This window comes from Alosa sapidissima, chromosome 22 (assembly GCF_018492685.1).
Source record: "Alosa sapidissima isolate fAloSap1 chromosome 22, fAloSap1.pri, whole genome shotgun sequence".
Taxonomy (NCBI): domain Eukaryota; kingdom Metazoa; phylum Chordata; class Actinopteri; order Clupeiformes; family Clupeidae; genus Alosa; species Alosa sapidissima.
In genome coordinates this window covers 28,774,257-28,792,899 of record NC_055978.1, presented here as the reverse complement: position 1 = coordinate 28,792,899, position 18,643 = coordinate 28,774,257, and the positions used below count along the sequence as shown (strand labels likewise).

At 40.4% G+C, this 18,643-nt stretch overlaps 2 protein-coding genes across 3 annotated transcripts in view; one reads left to right on the top strand and one right to left on the bottom strand.

Moving 5' to 3' along the window:
* Positions 1–2,467, bottom strand: part of pparaa (peroxisome proliferator-activated receptor alpha a) — a 39,156-nt gene extending 36,689 nt beyond the window's left edge. For both annotated transcript variants that reach the window (XM_042078002.1, XM_042078003.1), the window contains exons 1-2: positions 2,108–2,467; positions 1,081–1,152 (exon numbers count right to left, since the gene is read on the bottom strand). The gene's annotated coding sequence lies outside the window, so the exon portion shown is untranslated. The remainder of the gene's footprint in view (positions 1–1,080; positions 1,153–2,107) is intronic.
* A 9,309-nt stretch (positions 2,468–11,776) lies between these two features.
* Positions 11,777–17,613, top strand: wnt7ba (wingless-type MMTV integration site family, member 7Ba). Its single transcript, XM_042078007.1, has 4 exons — positions 11,777–11,981; positions 13,519–13,745; positions 15,937–16,208; positions 17,100–17,613. The coding sequence occupies exons 1-4, from the start codon at positions 11,899–11,901 to the stop codon at positions 17,577–17,579; spliced, it is 1,062 nt and encodes a 353-aa protein (XP_041933941.1). The 5' UTR covers positions 11,777–11,898; the 3' UTR covers positions 17,580–17,613.
* The last annotated feature ends 1,030 nt before the right edge of the window (positions 17,614–18,643 follow it).

The window sequence follows — 18,643 nt, the reverse complement described above, 5'->3', positions numbered from 1 at the left end:
GCACACACAGCACAAACGCGGCCAGATGTGCTGGACGCTAATGGGCCCACTGATACTCACTGTCTGCCTGCCCAAGAATAATGCCACAGTTTACTCTCCCCTGTGCTACCTGGCAGCTGGCGCATTGTAAATGACTAAAGATGTGAACTGAAAGCTTGCTTTGGCAAAGGCCACTGGATTTTGAGTGACATCCCAAGAAAAAGTGGATGACATCTGACTGACCTTTAATAAGTTCCTTTGCTTAATGTAATCCTTTCAAAATTGAAACCGAGGTAAGAAAATGCATTTCAAATCCAGCAACGCCACATCTTACATCCAGTGATAATAATATTCTAATAGTGTTTGAAAGTGAATAACGATAAGATAAATATGTAAATGATAACATTGTGAATTATGACAAAAGTGTATCATAACACCAACATGTTTTGTGTAAAGTCCGGTACTTTACTCTGAAAATCTGGCATATGCGTCACATGGCGTCGAAAGCCAAAAACCATGACTTGACATGAAAAAATACAAAAAGGGTTACATCCTTACAGTAACTAACTAAATTATATTTCCAAAATGTATAATATCCATGATGAGACAAACATGATATCAGGAGAGTGTAACTCAAACACAAAACATGTCTTAAAAAAGTATTCAAAGGCAACTCCTCTTTGAAAAAAAAAAGCCCACTCTGCTTACACAAAGAAAGGCTTGTAAATAGCGTATTTAATGATTTGGAAATGTGTTCTAAATCATGTCTATTGCAAATTAACAGTGCAGGAATACCTTCTTCTGTCCTGAACAAATGAATCAATAATCTTTCACATCACCTCAAAAAACTAATCCATGGTATTTGAACAAGGCTTAAGAGTGCATTTTGTATAACTATCAACTTAGAACAGATATGTTTTTCCTATTAAACTTGAAATGTTTAAAGTTTTTGAATGACAAATCTCACAACTGCAAACAGCAATAGTAAAGCTCTCAACCAGCCTACCAAAAACACACTGCATTTCTCCAAAGTATAAATAAACATTTGCTTTTACCTGAACCTTCTATAAAGCCTATTCAAATATATATTCTGAAACATACCTTTGTCTTTATTTTGTGTTCCATTGTTTGTGCTGTTATTCAATCAAGTTTTCTCCTCTTGGAAATCTGTGTCTATGGATATAAAATATAAATGCACACACAAACACACACACACACACACACAGAGAGAGAGAGAGAGAGAGAGAGAAACACACACAAATGTTTTAAAATAGACTCCTTTCACTGGCTTTAAGAAAATAGAATTGAGATGACTAAGTTTACTGCAGAGCTACCACAAACACCTGAAAGTCAATAGACAACACTGCAGCTACCTACAGCCTAAATATATCACAATAATAAGAGTTAACTATTACATTTATGTGAAAGCAGATCTTACTATGTAATTTGCACTATTGCCTTCGTTAGATGGCATGACATGATGCACTACAATCCCCATTTGACAAGATGTAGCCAAGTAGTACACCAACACAGTGCAGAATCCCTATTTACTATAAACCAATAGGCCTATCGATAATAACGCAATCGCTGATGGTGGATCGCAATTAAACTTGCACGATGAATTGTCATTTACCTTTATATTCACAGATGTAGGCTAGCATAGGTTATGCAATCAACATTTAGTGCGCTCTAATCAACCGCAACAAAGTAGCCTAGCCGACTGAAATTGAAAATGAATGCATATAGCTATTCCAGCTTGATTTCTTCGTATTCTATGGCCTACAAAACATTTGACATATTTTTTCTGATATATGATATCCTACCAAATAACCGAAGACAAATAGACAATAAACTACAATGTCAGACAATCACAAGTCGTGCCTGGCCGTTAGTTCTTTGTGTAACGAAACATTATGCACACGGAAAACTATGTCTGTACCGTGTAAACAATGAAATTATTCCGCTGCGACTCTTAACTGTAAACTGACAATAACCCAGCCAAGACTACCCCTGCTCAAATGTAGGCTACAGTTATGATTCCCATTTCTAACATCTTCGCTGTATTAGGCTACACAGCCCATTGCTTCCAACTCTCTTAGGCGCAGAGAAATGTTTTTAAAAATCGTACCGATTACGAGTTCCTTAAACATCACTGTTAAGGTGATGTTCAAGTTCAAGATGATGAAGTCCGATTTTTGGCAAAAATGGAGTTGTCATTCTTGACGATCAATTCCTGTAGTCTCGCTTGCAGATGGTACACAGCGAAACATAAAGTAAGAGAAGGAGGCTATTTGTTGCGTCTTTTCCTTCTAAGTTTAAGGGACAGCCTATCCACAATCTTGTGCAGCCAAAGAAGTTAGGCTCTTGGCTGGCACTCCATTTAAACTGTGGCTGTGTCGAGAGATCGTTTTACTGTAAATCAACAATGGCTTTTGATTCTTCGTCACATCGGCCTGACATAGCACCCGACTGCACTGACTGCGTTCTGCCGTTTCTGAACTAGGCTGGCTACGAAAGTTCATCTAGGGTGAACAGTGATTCACAGCGAGACCGTTACACAAGAGCCTGTCTGCAGGCGGCGGTATCTAGTGTCACTTTGAAAACCGGGTAGCAAATTACAACGGAATATTTAGAGTTGATAAGGGGCAGTGTGCACAACATTGAAAAGTAAATTAGACGGCATTTGCAGGCCAAGATCACCGGTAGACTTGCTTAGATTCAACAAAAAACCGAGAACGCGTTTAACGAAGACGGTCTATAATGAGTTAACAAAACAATATCTTGGCTGCAACAGAATGAAACCCCGAACTCTTTGATGCAAAAAGAAGATTTTTTTACCTACCAAAGATAGGCCTATCTCATGTAAAAGCCTGGCATAAGAGGATGATCGGAAAGCTAGCTGTTTCTCTAACAGGACAATATAGGTTGTCCAGACTGGCCATGCTGGCACGGAACCCCCATACATTTACGCACAATAGGCCTAGGCCTAATCTCAAGCGAATAGCCAACTGATATGTATCCTTGGCCTACAAAGCAGGCTAGACTGTGGCCGCCTATACCGCACACAAACTCACTTACATGTTCCCCTCAGCTGATCGCTTAATTATTGCCATCATCCTGCGTGAGTACATTCTGAAACTTGCCCTCAATCACTGTTAATTGTATAACCTACTATCTTCTGTAATAGCAGGCTATGGTTAGGCTACTTATGGTCAGGCCACAGTCGTGGTGCTTAAAAACAAATTGTGCAATCTTATCAAGTTTGTCTAATCCATTAGCCAGCCTATTGGAAGGTCAGCTAGGCTTAAAATATGCATTAAATAGATGCATGCATTCTATATTATAAACTAAATCAATTAGGCTATGTGGAACTACCGCGGATGGAAAAAAGGAAAAAAACTAGCCTATACCACATATATGGGGATAGAAAAAAGCTTAGGTCATGAGGCAGTCAGCTTATAAAGGCCTAAACATGTTGCATGGTACCAAACAAAAAAAATATCATTCTTCTTTTATTATAGGCTTTAACTTGTTAATTATTTGTATGGTTAAAAATGTAATTTGCATTTTACCACATGAGTTAAGCCACATCAACTTGTTAAAGCTAACTTGTTGAAAGAAATATAGGCATTTCATTATATTGAATTATCGATTTAAACTTATTATATTTATAAGTGAAATACAGTTTGTTCTTTTTGCTAACTACTCTTCCCAAACAAGATGACCTACACAACAAATTGCCCACTTGGCATGCTCTATAATGTGGAGCCAGACCCGGCTGAGAGGAATGCACTCAGTGACCCTGCCTCTACTTTCACACAGACACAAGTAATGAGATTAAAGAGCTGGAGTGTCACCTGTTTGTGTGTGTGTGTGTGTGTGTGTGTGTGTGTGTGTGTGTGTGTCTGTGTTTGTGTGTGTGTGTGTGTGTGTGTGTGTGTGTGTGTCTGTGCGTGCGTGCGTGCGTGCGTGTGTGTGTGTGTGTACATTTATGGTTTGTGGCCATATGTGTGAGAGAGAAACGGAGAGAGACTCCAGGAAACTCTTCTCCCTGTCATGGAGTACACCCAAGAAAATTATTGATTTTAAATATTTTACATTTATTCATTTAAATTACATCATTATCACACATACATGCAAACATTATCAATACCAAAACACATTTCTACATTGTTATCAGCAAGTTCAAAATAAGCACTGACCCCGAAGAAATACATAAATAACACCATACATGCACTACTAGTTCAGGTGAAGCTTGGCTTAATGAAAAGTCAGTTCAAGCCCAGTTCAAGTGAAACTGGTATTAATGTCTAATGTGTCTTATGTAATAATTGGTAGGCAAAGACAGGAGGTAATGAAGAAACTATTACTGATAAAGAAAATGTGAAAGCTGCAAAAATATCCCAAAGAATACAAAGGCTAAATATGACAAGACAAGGTTTACAAAAACGGACCTGGTAATGTCTTGAAAGGGACAAACACGATTACAACTTTGTCAGTGACAGCCTTGAAGGGATACTTCAGCACAACGGATAGCTCCTTTAGTAAGTGATCAAAGCTGGTCAATGAATTGGTCACACATTACTTATAGCTAACCACAGCAATCCTGCAAACCAAAATACGTAATAATATGTCAACATAATCTAGTCTTTAACATGACTTATTACATGACTTCTTCATAATCTAGTCTTTAACATGACTTATTACATGATTTCTAACATTACTTTACACATCTAGTCACATTTACAAGTTAATAGCAAAGGAATATCTGACAACATTCTATTGAACATTCTATCATTCATAGCAAGATCTGTCAGTTTACAGGTCTTAAACTGCCCCAAGGAAGAAATGGCAGAAATGTCTACCAGTAAAACTGAACCATTTATCAAAACATACTGACTATATAATGCCATTAACTCACTGGTTTTAATTATATAACAAAAACCTGTTGCAGCACTCAGTACAGTAGCCTATAAATATTCTGCATTGCTATGCATTATAAGAAACAAGAAACACACAATTAAACAAGCTAAGTAACAATAAATATAGCCAACCTTTAATCAAAAAGGTAATGATGATTTACACACCCATATTAAATGTCATTCTCAAAAAAAAGAGTTTTATCCAGTATTAATGCCGGTCTCAGTGATGAGGGAGGGGCCAGAGAGAGAAGGCTTCCATTTCACACTAGGCTGTGCTAATTTGCAATCAGACACTCACTTTGAGTTCTCTTTCTTGTGCCCCCAGACAGTCTAAATGGCAGCTGAAACAAAGCTCCCATTCTCTCAGTATGAGCCCTCTTTTAGTTTTATTTCAGGCCACTGCTCTCAGACAGAAGGGATTCTGGGAAGTCTAGGAGATGGTGAGGAGGCGGGACCCTGACAAAGTGAGTCTCCCACCCCCTGCTACATGGAATATGCTGCAGTGCCACACCCAGAAGGGTTTGCCTGTCCCACAAACTTTTAAAAGTAAAAGTGCTTGAGAACTTGCGACATTCAAAATTTGATGTGTTGGTCTCAAAATAACAAAACCAAACATTCAGACGTTCAAGACATTCTCATGCGTCATCCATCCAAAACCACATTGCAAATATTGAAAGGGGCTTAATAATTAAATATTTAAATGCTAAAAACTAAGCAAGGTGAAAATATCACATCAGGGTCAAGTTCAAGTCCCTGCAAGGTTGTACACTGGATGTAGATATGTGGTGTGGCTATTATGTTGACAATAACAGCTGGGAGAGTCACAATAGCTGACCAGAGTATGCTGCCGCTGTCTACAAGTGAATGATTACCCTGGTGACAGGCCATGTCCTCATGTAAAGGTCACAGCCACCTCACCAGTCCTCCCACTCCAACCACTACAGAGCTGTGGATTTGACATACTGTACAGGTGGGCCACTAGCTCACTTCAAATAACACAGGGCAATGAGTTCACACGATTTCTGATTTTAAACTATGACTGAATCTTTTGACAAAAACTCCAACCAAAAAAAATCAATAGAAATGGCACCGGACTTTGACTAAGTTTTTGACATTGATTGGAATCGCAATCTTCACTGGTTCTTATAAAACAAGGTGTTTAGAAAGGGGACGGCGCGGTTTATCTTAAAGGCATAATCAGCGGTGGTGCCCTGGACCAGGGCATTTATGGCGTGACTGAGAGCACTTTGCCCTTGCGGTGACCCCTTGGAGAGCCGGTCCCTGGCAGCGAACAGCACAATTACTGTATGTGCTGCCGGCCCTCTCAAGCCCTGCATGATCACAAACAGCCATTGTCACAGCATACCCAAGAACAATTGACTTCTTATACCACTGATAGTCAGGGGACCGAGGCAAAAGTTTAACATTGCAACCTCACAATCAAATCATGACCTCTTCAGCCTGTTCGGCTATTGTGTAAGGAAAAAAGGGCCTTCTTGTGCAACATCACACCAGTGGTACTTGGTAAACCCAGACCAAAAATCTCTCCAACTACAGCTAGCACACTTGCTGAATATTTGTTTTCAGAAATTCAGAAAGCTGTGATACCAATGAAAGGACAATCCAGAAAAAAAAATCTGAAGTTAGTCGTTTAATTTGCAGGTGGTTTGTGATTTAAGCCATCATCAGTCAAAGTATAAAAGGCAAAAACATACCAATTTCACAGATACAAATTGAAGTGTCAGGTGACTGCAGACCCTCATCCCTATCATGCGATATTAACCAAAGTGACACCAAAGTGACACCAAAGCAGTCTTGTGAGATAGCATCAGACATAGAAGGCTAATGCTGCTGCAAAACTGAGCAGGTTTATCCAGGATTATTTTTTACCATAGACTCACAAAACTAGCTTCCAGATGAGGAATAAAATACTAGAAAATAAATTAGATTGTAAAAAAAGAAATGAATTCATGTAAATCCAGCACAAATCAACCCAAATTCAGCACTCTGAAAACAAAAAAGTGCAGTAAATTTGTATGGATGTGAGCCATGGGACTGTGGCAGAAGCCTGGGCCAGCGGGAGCTCCCCAGTCCTCGGTCTCCTTCTAGGATAAAGTGAAGTCTCCTGCCATTCCATGCCCTCCTCCCCCACTACATGACATCATTGAACATCTGTTGTCCCCACAGGGCATCCGTCACATGGGCCACATAATGACAATCTCCCCTCTCCCTTCATCCCTCCCTCTCTCTTATCTCTGCCTCCTCCTCCAGCTCCTGCACTCCAAGTGTGCTCATATTACTAGTCTAGCCACTTTACTCTAGCTGTGCCCTGCCGCTAGAAAGGGGTACCGGTATTATCAAATTGCCTTACTGGATCAACATGCATGACATTCACTGAGCACAAAGAAGAGCATACAACAATAAAGAATGCAACAACCTCGTTTCAGCTCTGATACATTGGACAGAAAGCAAACCTACATCAATTATTATGTAGATTATGATTATACAGTATTGGATCTAATATGGAAAGGTAATGTTTAAATGAGCATGGCTAACAGTGGTAAGTTCTTCTTCAACACTGACTGACAGATATAATAATCTCTCTCTCAGAGCACCAGGCACACTTTTATTTTATATTTAAATTAAAGCATTTTCTGGTTGCAGACTGGTTTGTAAATAGTCCAAGCAATCTCCGCAACCTTATGTAACATTAACAGTATTCATTTATTTTTAGTCTTGTCAAGGAGGTGGAAAGATGACTGTTTATCAATCAATAAGGTGGGAAACAAGATGGTGGCGTCCAGAACAGGCGACGTGATCTTAGTTTTAGAGCGGTGGGGCAGTAGAGAGCCCTTGGAATAGTAATAATATGATATGCAGAGTCCCCCTGTGGTGCTTTTGAGGACTGCTCCATCTAACAGTGCTAATGGAAGCTGTAAAAGGATCTTACATTTAAATCCCTTCTGCACAATGTTTGGCAGGTATAATACATGTGGAAGTGCTGTGAATGTCTATTCAAATATACGTTTGATTCAGTAAAGGTATCCTAAGAATCTTCATTGCAATGTCCATTGCAATGACACGTTTTACACTGTCTCCCTCCACCTAAGATTTATTTGCACAGGACAGTCTTAACTGGTAGACCTCATGGTATGGTTGCTCCTCAAATACTACAATGAGGAGAATTAATTGCATATTTATCTTATTCATGACCATCATTACATCAGTGATATAGAAAATCTCAATATGTAGTCTAATTACAACCTTTGGAGAATATGCGTTGCATGTTAATGTGAGACAGGGCTGAAAACAGAAAAAGGTCACATTAATCACTGCATGTCATATACACATTGTAATGGCTTCTAATCCTACGAGGAAACAATGATCTCTGTTATGGATAAGAGTCCTCATAAACCGAGTTTGTAGAAATAATCAAGACTGACATTTTTGACTCTTTTCTGTCTGAGAAATAAATGTAAATATTAAAGACATTGCTGCAACTAAGTATCTCCCCTAATGTTTTGATTAGTTTAGACATTTGTTTACACATTTCCTAAGGCAAACTATATTTTTCAAAAGCAGATTCATAGTTTATATGGCCTGGCATGAATGCCACAGACATAAATTACAGTGTTCTTTTTTTCTGTATCATTGCTTAAAAGGTTTCAAGATTTTGAGAAACACAGACTCAAAGCAACTATGTAAATACAAGCACACTCACTGACACAACTTAGAAAACCCATAATCACTGAAACCAAAATTGAGTACACTTGTGATTTCCAATTGCTCATTGCATAAACATGGTTATAAAATTACCCCTGAGCATACCGGTAAGAACCTCTGGACCTATGGGAAAAATCTGATTGGAGGACAAAAGTAATCAATGGCATGCTCCTCCTTGGAGCCAAGGGCTAATGGATGGAAGGAAAGGTCTACATACTTTCTTTGCATTCAGTCCCTAGTGTGAGTCCACTATTTTAAATATAGAGTGTTAGTTTTTATTTGAGCCAAATACCCATACTGTCCAACTTGAAAGTAACACTTCCTGTAAGATGAGACAAGATTAATCATTTGACATTTAAGTGATATTACACAGGGGTGTTCTGTTATACATTTATAAACTGCTAGTTACATCTGACAGCAGTAAAGTTATATTGAGTCTGTGTTGCCAGTATGACTAAGACCAGCTGAGATATTTCCATTCCAAATTTAGACAAAAATCTAGATACAATTTGGTATACCCTAGGTCCCCTGAAATAATAATAAAAAGCACTTGGGAGGACGGGTCCATCAGGAACATCTTTCAGATATCCTACAAGTAAGAAGTGTTCAAACATTTGTGACCAGAGCTTTTTCATCAGAATATTGAACAATGTGGCTTTACATCTGCAGAATGTATAGAATTTGTTTTACTCTTATAATGTTACTGTTACTACACTGGACATCCATACATGTTCATACATTGTTCATACTGCATATCAATATTCTGCTCTTATAAGGTTACTGCTAATACACTGCACATATTTATATTTAATTTATATTACTGTAAACCACACCCCTTTCTTAACTGTATACTGTCTACACTGCACTATACTGTTTATACAGCACCACTTACTGTGTCTATTACGCTGCACTTTTCTGCTTTTTGCACTTCTGGTTAGATGCAAACCGCATTTCGTTGTCTCTGTACTTGTACTCTGCACAATCTAATCTAAAAAAAATAATGTGAGATAATGCTTTGGTTAAACCATAATATTAACCAAATATGTTTCTACCCCATATTTGTTCTATTAATATCCTGAAATATTAATTATCTGGGCCTTCCTTTTCTGTGTCTTTTTCAGCTAGGGATATTGCAGTAGGCCTACCATCCTTTGAGTTTTTATGGTAACCTACTGACCTGTGCAGGTGGTCCTGAACACTCTGAGGTGGCAAAGTGGTTTACAGGGTCATTTTTTGGATCCTTGTGCATGCTGAATTATTCTCTTTTTTTTCTGTTATTGGTCCTTCAACAACTTTAGAAAGGAGAGGTACATCTTGTAAAGAAATATGGTTTACAAAGGTTTTGCAAAGTTAACTGTGATTTAAGTCAAATACATTGCATTTAATGGGCCCCATCTTACACCATGCGGAAAGTGCAACACAAAGCTTATTCTTATCTTACACTCAACAAAGGGATGACATTTTCACCATGCACTCCACTCTTATTTAACCTTGCGCCCAGCTGTGCGGTAATTAACCACATAAGGTGTGGTCTGGTGCATGATCCAAAAATCGCTACACCCCCTAAAAATCATTATGCCACTGACCAAGAAAAAACACTGCTTAAGATGTAGGTGGGATGTAAGATTTTTATTCAGTCATTCGGACATTATTGGGTAAAGTGTTGCTTTTTTCAGGCTATGTTTTCGATGGTAACCCCTTGTTAGTCAATAGTGAAAGTAATTAACTGTGTAGAACTGTTTTGTCATTGACTATGAGTCCAAAGTTAATTTCACTTTGCCTATGAGTTCAAATAATAGGGAGTGTGATGCATAGGCTATACTCTGGTAGTCACAAACATGTTTTAGTAAAGCAAGGTCTAGTGGAATACCTCTGTTCCATACATGGACCTCTCTCATGCAAACAGATTCCTTCAAATGCTCAGCTGACGGTCAAAATACCTATGCGCTGTTTGAAGTTGCGCTGCTCGCTGTTAATGCGAATGTCACTCTCATTGGTTTAAAAAAAAACACTGCCATGACTGATTAAGAAACAGAAGAACAAACCCTTTTGAACAATGTGGCCGCCATTGAATCACAAAATCACGACATGCCCTTAAGCTTTGCGCCTCTGACCATCCGTTTCTGATCGCCAAGACAGGGCCCAATGATGTTTTGGATTGTCTGATTTCCCTCTCCTGATCGCATTTCCATGAATCGCCAAAGGGGGGAGCCCTTCTACCCTTTACACACTAGTTGAGGTAGAATAAAAAGAAAACTGTCAAAGAGATTCAAACAGCGCTTATGAATTACACAGAAAAGACACAGTGAGAAGAAGATGAAAAGCAATCAGATGCCACAAATGGCATCAGTTCTATAGACTAGATAAAATAATTACACACTTTAACAGGTGAGTCTTAATAGAAATTAACGTTTCTTCATCAACTTTGGAACATGACTTTTAATTTATTCCGCATGGGTTCGCGTCGGTTAAGCATTCGATCTTTCTTCATCCAGTACACAGACATCCCTACATCTTCCCGACCTCGCACTTTGCGGAACTGAACCCGACACCTGTCCCAACTAGCAAAGCGATGAAAGACACAGCGTGCATCGTTTACTTTTAGGATTGCAACGCGTCCATTTCGAGACCACCATTCAGTGTTTGTCATGGTCGACTTGTTCTCACTGTTAACATATATCAATGCCAACTGTTGCATTCATCCAATTAAAGTCTAGCAGGAGTCTTATGTACAGATATGTGTATAAGTGTTTTCCAATACTAAAAGGTTAAAATACAAATGCATCACATACACAACACCTCGTGCAAAAGTGTAGTAGGCTATCCCATGCAAAACTGGAGATATTTTTATTTCGTCATTCTCAATGTGATTAAACGGCGAGCGACTTTTCGTGCTATCTGGATACAGTGCACCACAAAGGTGGGCGGACTGCATACCCCCCCTCTGCCAATGGCAGAACAGAGAGACAAGATGGGCACATCCGTGATATCCTACATCTTTGAATTCACTATGCGTTGGGACCGAGGTCCTCAGTCTAAAACAACCCCTATTACTATGAGATGACGGATCCTGTCTCTGCACCCGCAGCTAGCGCATGGTCCGGGGAGCTTGGAGCTGCATAGCACCAAAGCTCCTCCGACTATCGCAGAAACGGCCACAAAGGAGCAAGGATACTCCGCTTTATTTTACATCCTTAATTCGGGAATTACAGTCGCACTAGCGCTTTTTTATTTTTCAAACAGAAAATACCGTATCCGCTTGTTCAATGTCACCATGCTCATCATCTCATCACGCAATGCTCTGCTGTCAGTCTACTACCCACAGATCTTCCTCATCCTCTCCAGCGGTAGCTACCTGTAGGTTGGCAAAACTTACTTTATACTTCGCTTTTTGACTACGGAGAATCTGAATATTAAGTAACTAGTGAATCTTTTACAGAGTTAACTGCTTTGAGTTTGTCCATTACGCGCAGCAGGTGGGTACGCTGTGCGTAGATGCGGTGAGTTGGCATCTTGGTGACATATCTAAAGCACCTGTAACGCAAAATTTACATGTGGCTATACTGATAGTAGGGCGCATCCAATGTTTAGTAGACTATGCTGTGTACTGTCTGTTACAACCTGAAGCCCTGCCTCTTGGTTTAAGATATTGTTGAGTAAGGTATAATCACTAAACTAGGTATGTAGTTGTTCTTTTAAATGTGGTGGTTGTTTTAACAGTTGTAGGTTGTAGGTATTCTGCAACCATAACATGTAGCCTATGATAACTAGATCTATCAAATAAGTGAAATATTGTTCCCAGAAAGCCAAACCCACTCAGAAGTGTTTTACGCATTACTCCATGTTCTCACGCACTGTTTTCTGTGGTTATGACTCAAAAGACCGCATCTGGAATAGAAGGAGCTCTGTACTGCGTGGCCTGCTAACAGTAGTCAGGACTCATGGCTCTATTTTAATAACCCAATAGCTCCTCATGCAAGTTTAATCGTTGAGATAGTTCACTATTGGTATTCTAATGTATGGAGAACCCTGTGCGTTCTTTCTGGGCAAGGGCATATCTATTATTTATGTCGACACGGAATCTGGAAAGCTGCAGTTAAAGTTGGGGATTTCATTATTCGTTCGTTCTTGGGAGAGCATAGTTTGCATAAGCTACTGCTTAATATTCTGTCTTGGCCACCACAGTGTCTAACAAAGCCTATTGAAAGTGCGATAAACTGCTGCGGGTCGTGATTAATTCGCTTAATGACAGTAGGCCATGACTCTGTGGAAAACTAAAGATACCTGGAATATGGTTTTAGGTTACATCATGAAGGATACAAATGGACATGTCAGTCCTTAAGTAACCTTTTCAGAGCATTACCACGCTGCTGTTATCTCTGGAAATGATCACAACTTTCTCTCATTTTCAGTTTAACACTGATGAGGAATTTTAAAACATTGCAAACAAAGCTGGAAATGATCCAGTGTGAATTGCTGGAATAGTATGTTTGTTTGTATGCTTACATTCTTACTGCATGGCATATTCTGACAATTCATTGCATGTTGTTTATGTCTGTGAACCAGCACACTTTAGTAGGCTAATTTGTTTGGACTGTTTATTTTTCTGCTCACAAATTCCATTCCTTGCCTCCATGTGGGTGCCTTTATGGATCCTATTTACCAGGCAAGACAAATGTGTTCGTGTTATGCTGAAATATATTGCATCACATTCTTTTCCTGTAATAATGTTTCCATGACATTTTTGGTGTTATTCAACATTGCTTTAAACCACAAAATACCAACAAACAGCCCTTGATGATGAACAGACACTCAACCTTAACATAGTAAGGACTGGTCAATTTGTCTTTCTGCTTTTCTGACTAACGCATTTGTAAATGTCTTATCTCCAAAGGGCCCTTTCCTCAGTGGTTGCTCTGGGTGCTAACATCATCTGCAATAAGATCCCTGGCCTAGCCCCCCGTCAGAGAGCTATCTGCCAGAGCCGCCCCGATGCCATCATTGTCATTGGCGAGGGTGCCCAGCTGGGAATCAACGAGTGCCAATACCAATTCCGCTATGGGCGCTGGAACTGCTCTGCCCTTGGAGAGAGGACCGTGTTCGGTCAAGAGCTGAGAGTAGGTCAGTCTGCTGGTCATGTCGGGTACTCAGGGCTTTATTGGTAGCGAGCATTATCTCACGACATTGTCATGTTGCTTTGGGAAAATGGTGTGATGAACCTGTCTTGAGGATAAAATACTCTACAGGAATCTGCATGTTGCATGTGTAAAGAAAGGTGCTAGAGTTTGTGAAATGTATACTGAATCAATGGCAGTGGAAATCATCTGAAGAGGACAGCACAGAGAATCCTGCTTTGAGCCGACTTCCTGCACATTTATTTCTCACAGCCATGTGGTCTTAAAATACAATTTGGTGGTCTTGCAGGCATTGCCTCTCAGTTTGAAACCTTTTGTTGCGGTCAGAGTGGTTTGGAAATGTGTTTTATCCGAAATAACTGTGGTAGCAATCATTTGTTTGAGGTGCAGTCTGGCCAGTGTCTGATGATAATACTTCTTTTGTTAGGAATAATATGACATGCCCGCTCATACAGTTTCATCAGATCCTAAGCTTTATCTCCCATAGACACTGCTCATTCACATGGCAGATTACATGCAGACCACAATCAGACGCTCACAGAATTCTAATGTAGTTGTACAATAATTTCCTCATGTACCCCTTTTCCTATCACTCTACAGTTAGTTTAGACAGCTACCTGACAACATATGAAATTACTGTAAAGCAGAGAAGTTGACTTTGTAGCTTTGATCAAATGCCAGGGAATACGACTCTACACATATTGAGTTAAGTTTAACTACAGTATATGACAACTTGGGCTGACAGCCTGCCATAAAAGTTTGAAAAAGACCAGAGCACAGCAGGCTACTAATCATAATGCTGTAATAACATGAAATGACTTTTGGAACTGTGCAGTGGTCCACATAATGCTAGTCAGTCAATATAACACAGCTAGGACAATGCAATACGCAACTTCATAACCAGCAAGAAAGCGCCATATTTTGTTCAGAATTTGAGGTCAAGGAACCACAAAGCTGACAGTATGTCTCTGTCTCGCATGAAGCTGAGAAGCTGAGGTCTGTCCATTTGGAAGACTGCCATGCAATTACGCCTGCCATCCCGCGACGCCATGCATTAACAGTTGGGCTGTTCAGAAATGTCCAGGCCAACATATTTTGATTGAGGGTAAATAACCCTCACAGAAAACACCGGATATTGGATATTTATTTCTTCACAGTGCAGTAAGTACGAATGTGTTTATTGGAAAGTGAGACAGCCCTATTGGCCATCCTAAACGGAAGAGTTAAACTGCTCTTTAAACTGGTGATTTTATATGATAAGGATGAAGTGAAAGGCAGAATGTTTGGTGTGGTCTTCATCATGTGGAAGACTAATGTGGTCCAAGATATGCGGAGGACATTTGGGACAGATGAACAATGGAGAACACTAAAGACGCAAGCCATAGTGGCCTGTTTGGGTGGGATGTGCCATCTAGCAGTAAAAGTATGAACTGTGTTAAACTTAAAAACAATGACCCTTGTAAAGAAGAAAAGCTTTGTCTTTTATGGTCAGTTGTAATAATGGTTGTCATAATAGCAATGCCTTTGTGGCTGCCTAATAGTTTCTATCATAATACCTATGATTTTGGTTTAAATGGTATGACAACAACGTTGCTTATCAGCCAGTTTCCCTGGTTGGAAAACTGCATTTCAGACAGTCATATACTGTTAACATAAAAACCACAATATAAAAAGAGGCCTTGGTCAGCAAGGCATCACCATTTTGAATGGAATGTTGCTTAGAAAAGTGAAGTCCCCCCAGAAACGAGACAACACAATCCCATTGTAAAAGGATCACTTTGACCATTGCTGAATTGCACATTGTGCCAAACCATAACTGTCATGCATAATATTTTTACTTCCAGCTGCATGGGAAATATTCACTAAATGTCCATCAAGCCAACCAGCAGGTGTCACTTTTTTGTCCTAACTGGTATCCGAGAATGGCGAGTGGTAATATTTGAGAGCTACCAAACATGCGACACCAGGCCATTTTTCAATGACAACCAGCAACCTTTTCTGTGTGACAGAGCCCTAAAATGTATCTCTAAATTCCATACAGCTACATTGCTTAGAGTTCCTCAATACATTCAGTAAATACTGCCATGAACATGAACCAGTGAGCAAGATTCTGTATATGAAGTGGAAAAAAACAATCTCTGTAGCAGTCTCAAATGCTCCCATCCTGTCGTTCCCAGGCAGTAAGGAGGCTGCGTTCACATACGCCATCACTGCCGCGGGAGTGGCTCACGCCGTGACTGCGGCCTGTAGTCAGGGAAACCTCAGCCACTGTGGCTGCGACCGTGAGAAACAGGGCTACCACGACCAAGAGGAGGGCTGGAAGTGGGGTGGCTGCTCGGCCGATGTCAAGTACGGCGTGGAGTTCTCCCGCAGATTTGTGGACGCTCGGGAGATAAAAAAAAATGCACGAAGGCTGATGAATCTTCACAACAATGAGGCAGGGCGGAAGGTAAGTCAGCAGACGCAGAAAACTCTGGGAGAAGCACAACATTTGTGTCTGTTTAAAATTTGGGCCACTAAGCAAGATTGTAATAGTTGAAGCTGAAGGTTTCATCACAGGTTTCATCACAACCCAGGCTGGAAGCCGCCAAATGGAAGGCTGCCATAACCCTGACATTTGTACATCAATTTAGAGAGCACTAAGTTTGGATACAAGACACCACTTCAAGCCTTAATGTCCATCTAAAACAAAAACACAGTTAATTATGAAAAAGTTGGTAAACTTGCATGAGGTGGAAAACACAAATAGGAAATGATGTGGTTCTTCAATGATGGCGATGATGATGATGATTCAAAGAAACCACTGCCAGTGTTGAGCAGCACCATCCATTTGTCAGGATCAATAGGATTTAATCTCTTTGGAAGAGTCACAAATTTCCAGCTAGGAAACAGTTAAATGATCATCTGTCTGTAAAATGTATCTGTAACACATCAAAAAGCAACAGATATCCATATTTAACTCCAATGTAACTGTATCCATGGATGGTTATTTGAATCATTTTTCTCCTCATTGATGTGGCCTTGAGGAAGGTAGAGAAAATTACAGAGTGCTTCTGGCTGTAACTTATTTTTTCCCCTCGGATTTGACATATAGCTGGCACATCTTTGCAAGTCCTCAGATATTCCAAAAGAGCTTTTGTACATTTTGAGGTAACACTAAAATGTTAATGTTAAACACAGTCACATGCTAATACTATAGATGAGGACCAGGTGGCTTGTCCTGAGGCATGAAGAGGCAAATTAAATCTATGATAAGGAAAAATAATAAGGAATTCTGGTAGACTTGTAGACTCAAATGTTGTGACTGATGTCTCCATTCACCACACTCATGTGTCCTCAGGTTCTGGAGGAACGCATGAAGCTGGAGTGCAAATGTCATGGAGTCTCGGGCTCCTGCACCACCAAGACATGCTGGACGACGCTGCCCAAGTTCCGCGAGATTGGTTACGTGCTGAAGGAGCGCTACAGCACAGCGGTGCAAGTGGAGGCGGTCCGGGCCACGCGCCTACGCCAGCCCTCCTTCCTGCGCCTCAAACAGGGCCGCGGCTACCAGAAACCCACCGTGGCGGACCTGGTGTACCTTGAGCGCTCGCCCAACTACTGCGAGGAGGACGCGAGCACGGGCAGCACGGGGACGCGGGGGCGCCTGTGCAACCACACCTCCCCTCACACGGACGGCTGTAACCTCATGTGCTGTGGCCGAGGCCACAACACCCACCAGTACACCCGCGTGTGGCAGTGCAACTGCCAATTCCAGTGGTGCTGCTTCGTCAAGTGCAACACTTGCAGTGAGCGAACTGAGGTGTTTACCTGCAAATAAGGAAGAGTGGGTGGAGGACCAATCCATGAGCCACCAAAGCAGCAAAGCAAAGCAAAGAGACAACTTCTTTTATGGCTTCATTTTGCACATGAGATACTCTTCTAGGGGAAAAGACAGCATGGGTTTAGAGAATTGGTTCCTTCAAATAAACTGTCTGTAATCTGAACTACAATTAAGGCCACCAATGGAAATATATGTTGTGAAACATATAACAAAGAAAGACAAGACAGACCAAAATCTCCTGCAATGTGGATGTTACTCCCTGAGAGAAACGATTCCAATTATGGGACAAATCAACAGTGTAGAAGAACCCATTCAAACTGGAATGCCTGTTTGGAGCTGTGGCAATGGTGCATGCCATTTGCAAATGGATGGACTCAAAGAAGGCAGTTAAGAGCTGCTGACTGAGAAATGGCAATATATTGCAGTGGTCAAGTCGCACTGTATCTGTTTGAACACTGAAGATGATTTATGTCATAGCTAGAATCTTTCCCTTCATGCATAGGTTCTGGACATTAGGCACTGAACTGGTTATTTTAGGTTTGACATCTGAAAACTGATTTCACTGCTACTCAGCTGACAATATTAGTCAATACCAAATAATGACAAAATTTTGTTAACAGTCCAACTGTTTTTCAACTGATAACTCACATATACCGCATACAGCCAAACTTACAACTTAGGCCTATGCCATTTAGACCATATCCCAAGATGTTAAGACATCAGAACCAATAGCTTCATGATTTATTTAGGTGATATTTTCAGCAAGTTGGTGCTCTTTGGTCATGACCTGATGGAGCTTACTTTTGTCTCTGTGAGGCCACAATGAACTGGATGGACATGCAATGTTAGCATACACAGAACATTCCCACGAGTGCCAGAGACATGGAATTCCACTTCACTGGTCCTGCTTGTAAAAGGTCTTTCCAGGGGAGTTCACTTCTGCCTGAGCTGATGGAATTTGCCTAACCATACAGCTGGGGTCTAACAAGGTTAAAGGTCATCAAGCTATTTTGGGCATCATTTTTATTCAGAATTGTTTATATGAGTTTTATATGAATATA

Coding starts and splice junctions, on each gene's coding strand:
- wnt7ba (XM_042078007.1), top strand. CDS start 11,899: ATGCTCATCATCTCATCACGCAATGCTCTGCTGTCAGTCTACTACCCA. Junction 13,746..15,936: donor CGGTCAAGAGCTGAGAGTAG/GTCAGTCTGCTG, acceptor TGTCGTTCCCAG/GCAGTAAGGAGGCTGCGTTC. Junction 16,209..17,099: donor ACAATGAGGCAGGGCGGAAG/GTAAGTCAGCAG, acceptor ATGTGTCCTCAG/GTTCTGGAGGAACGCATGAA.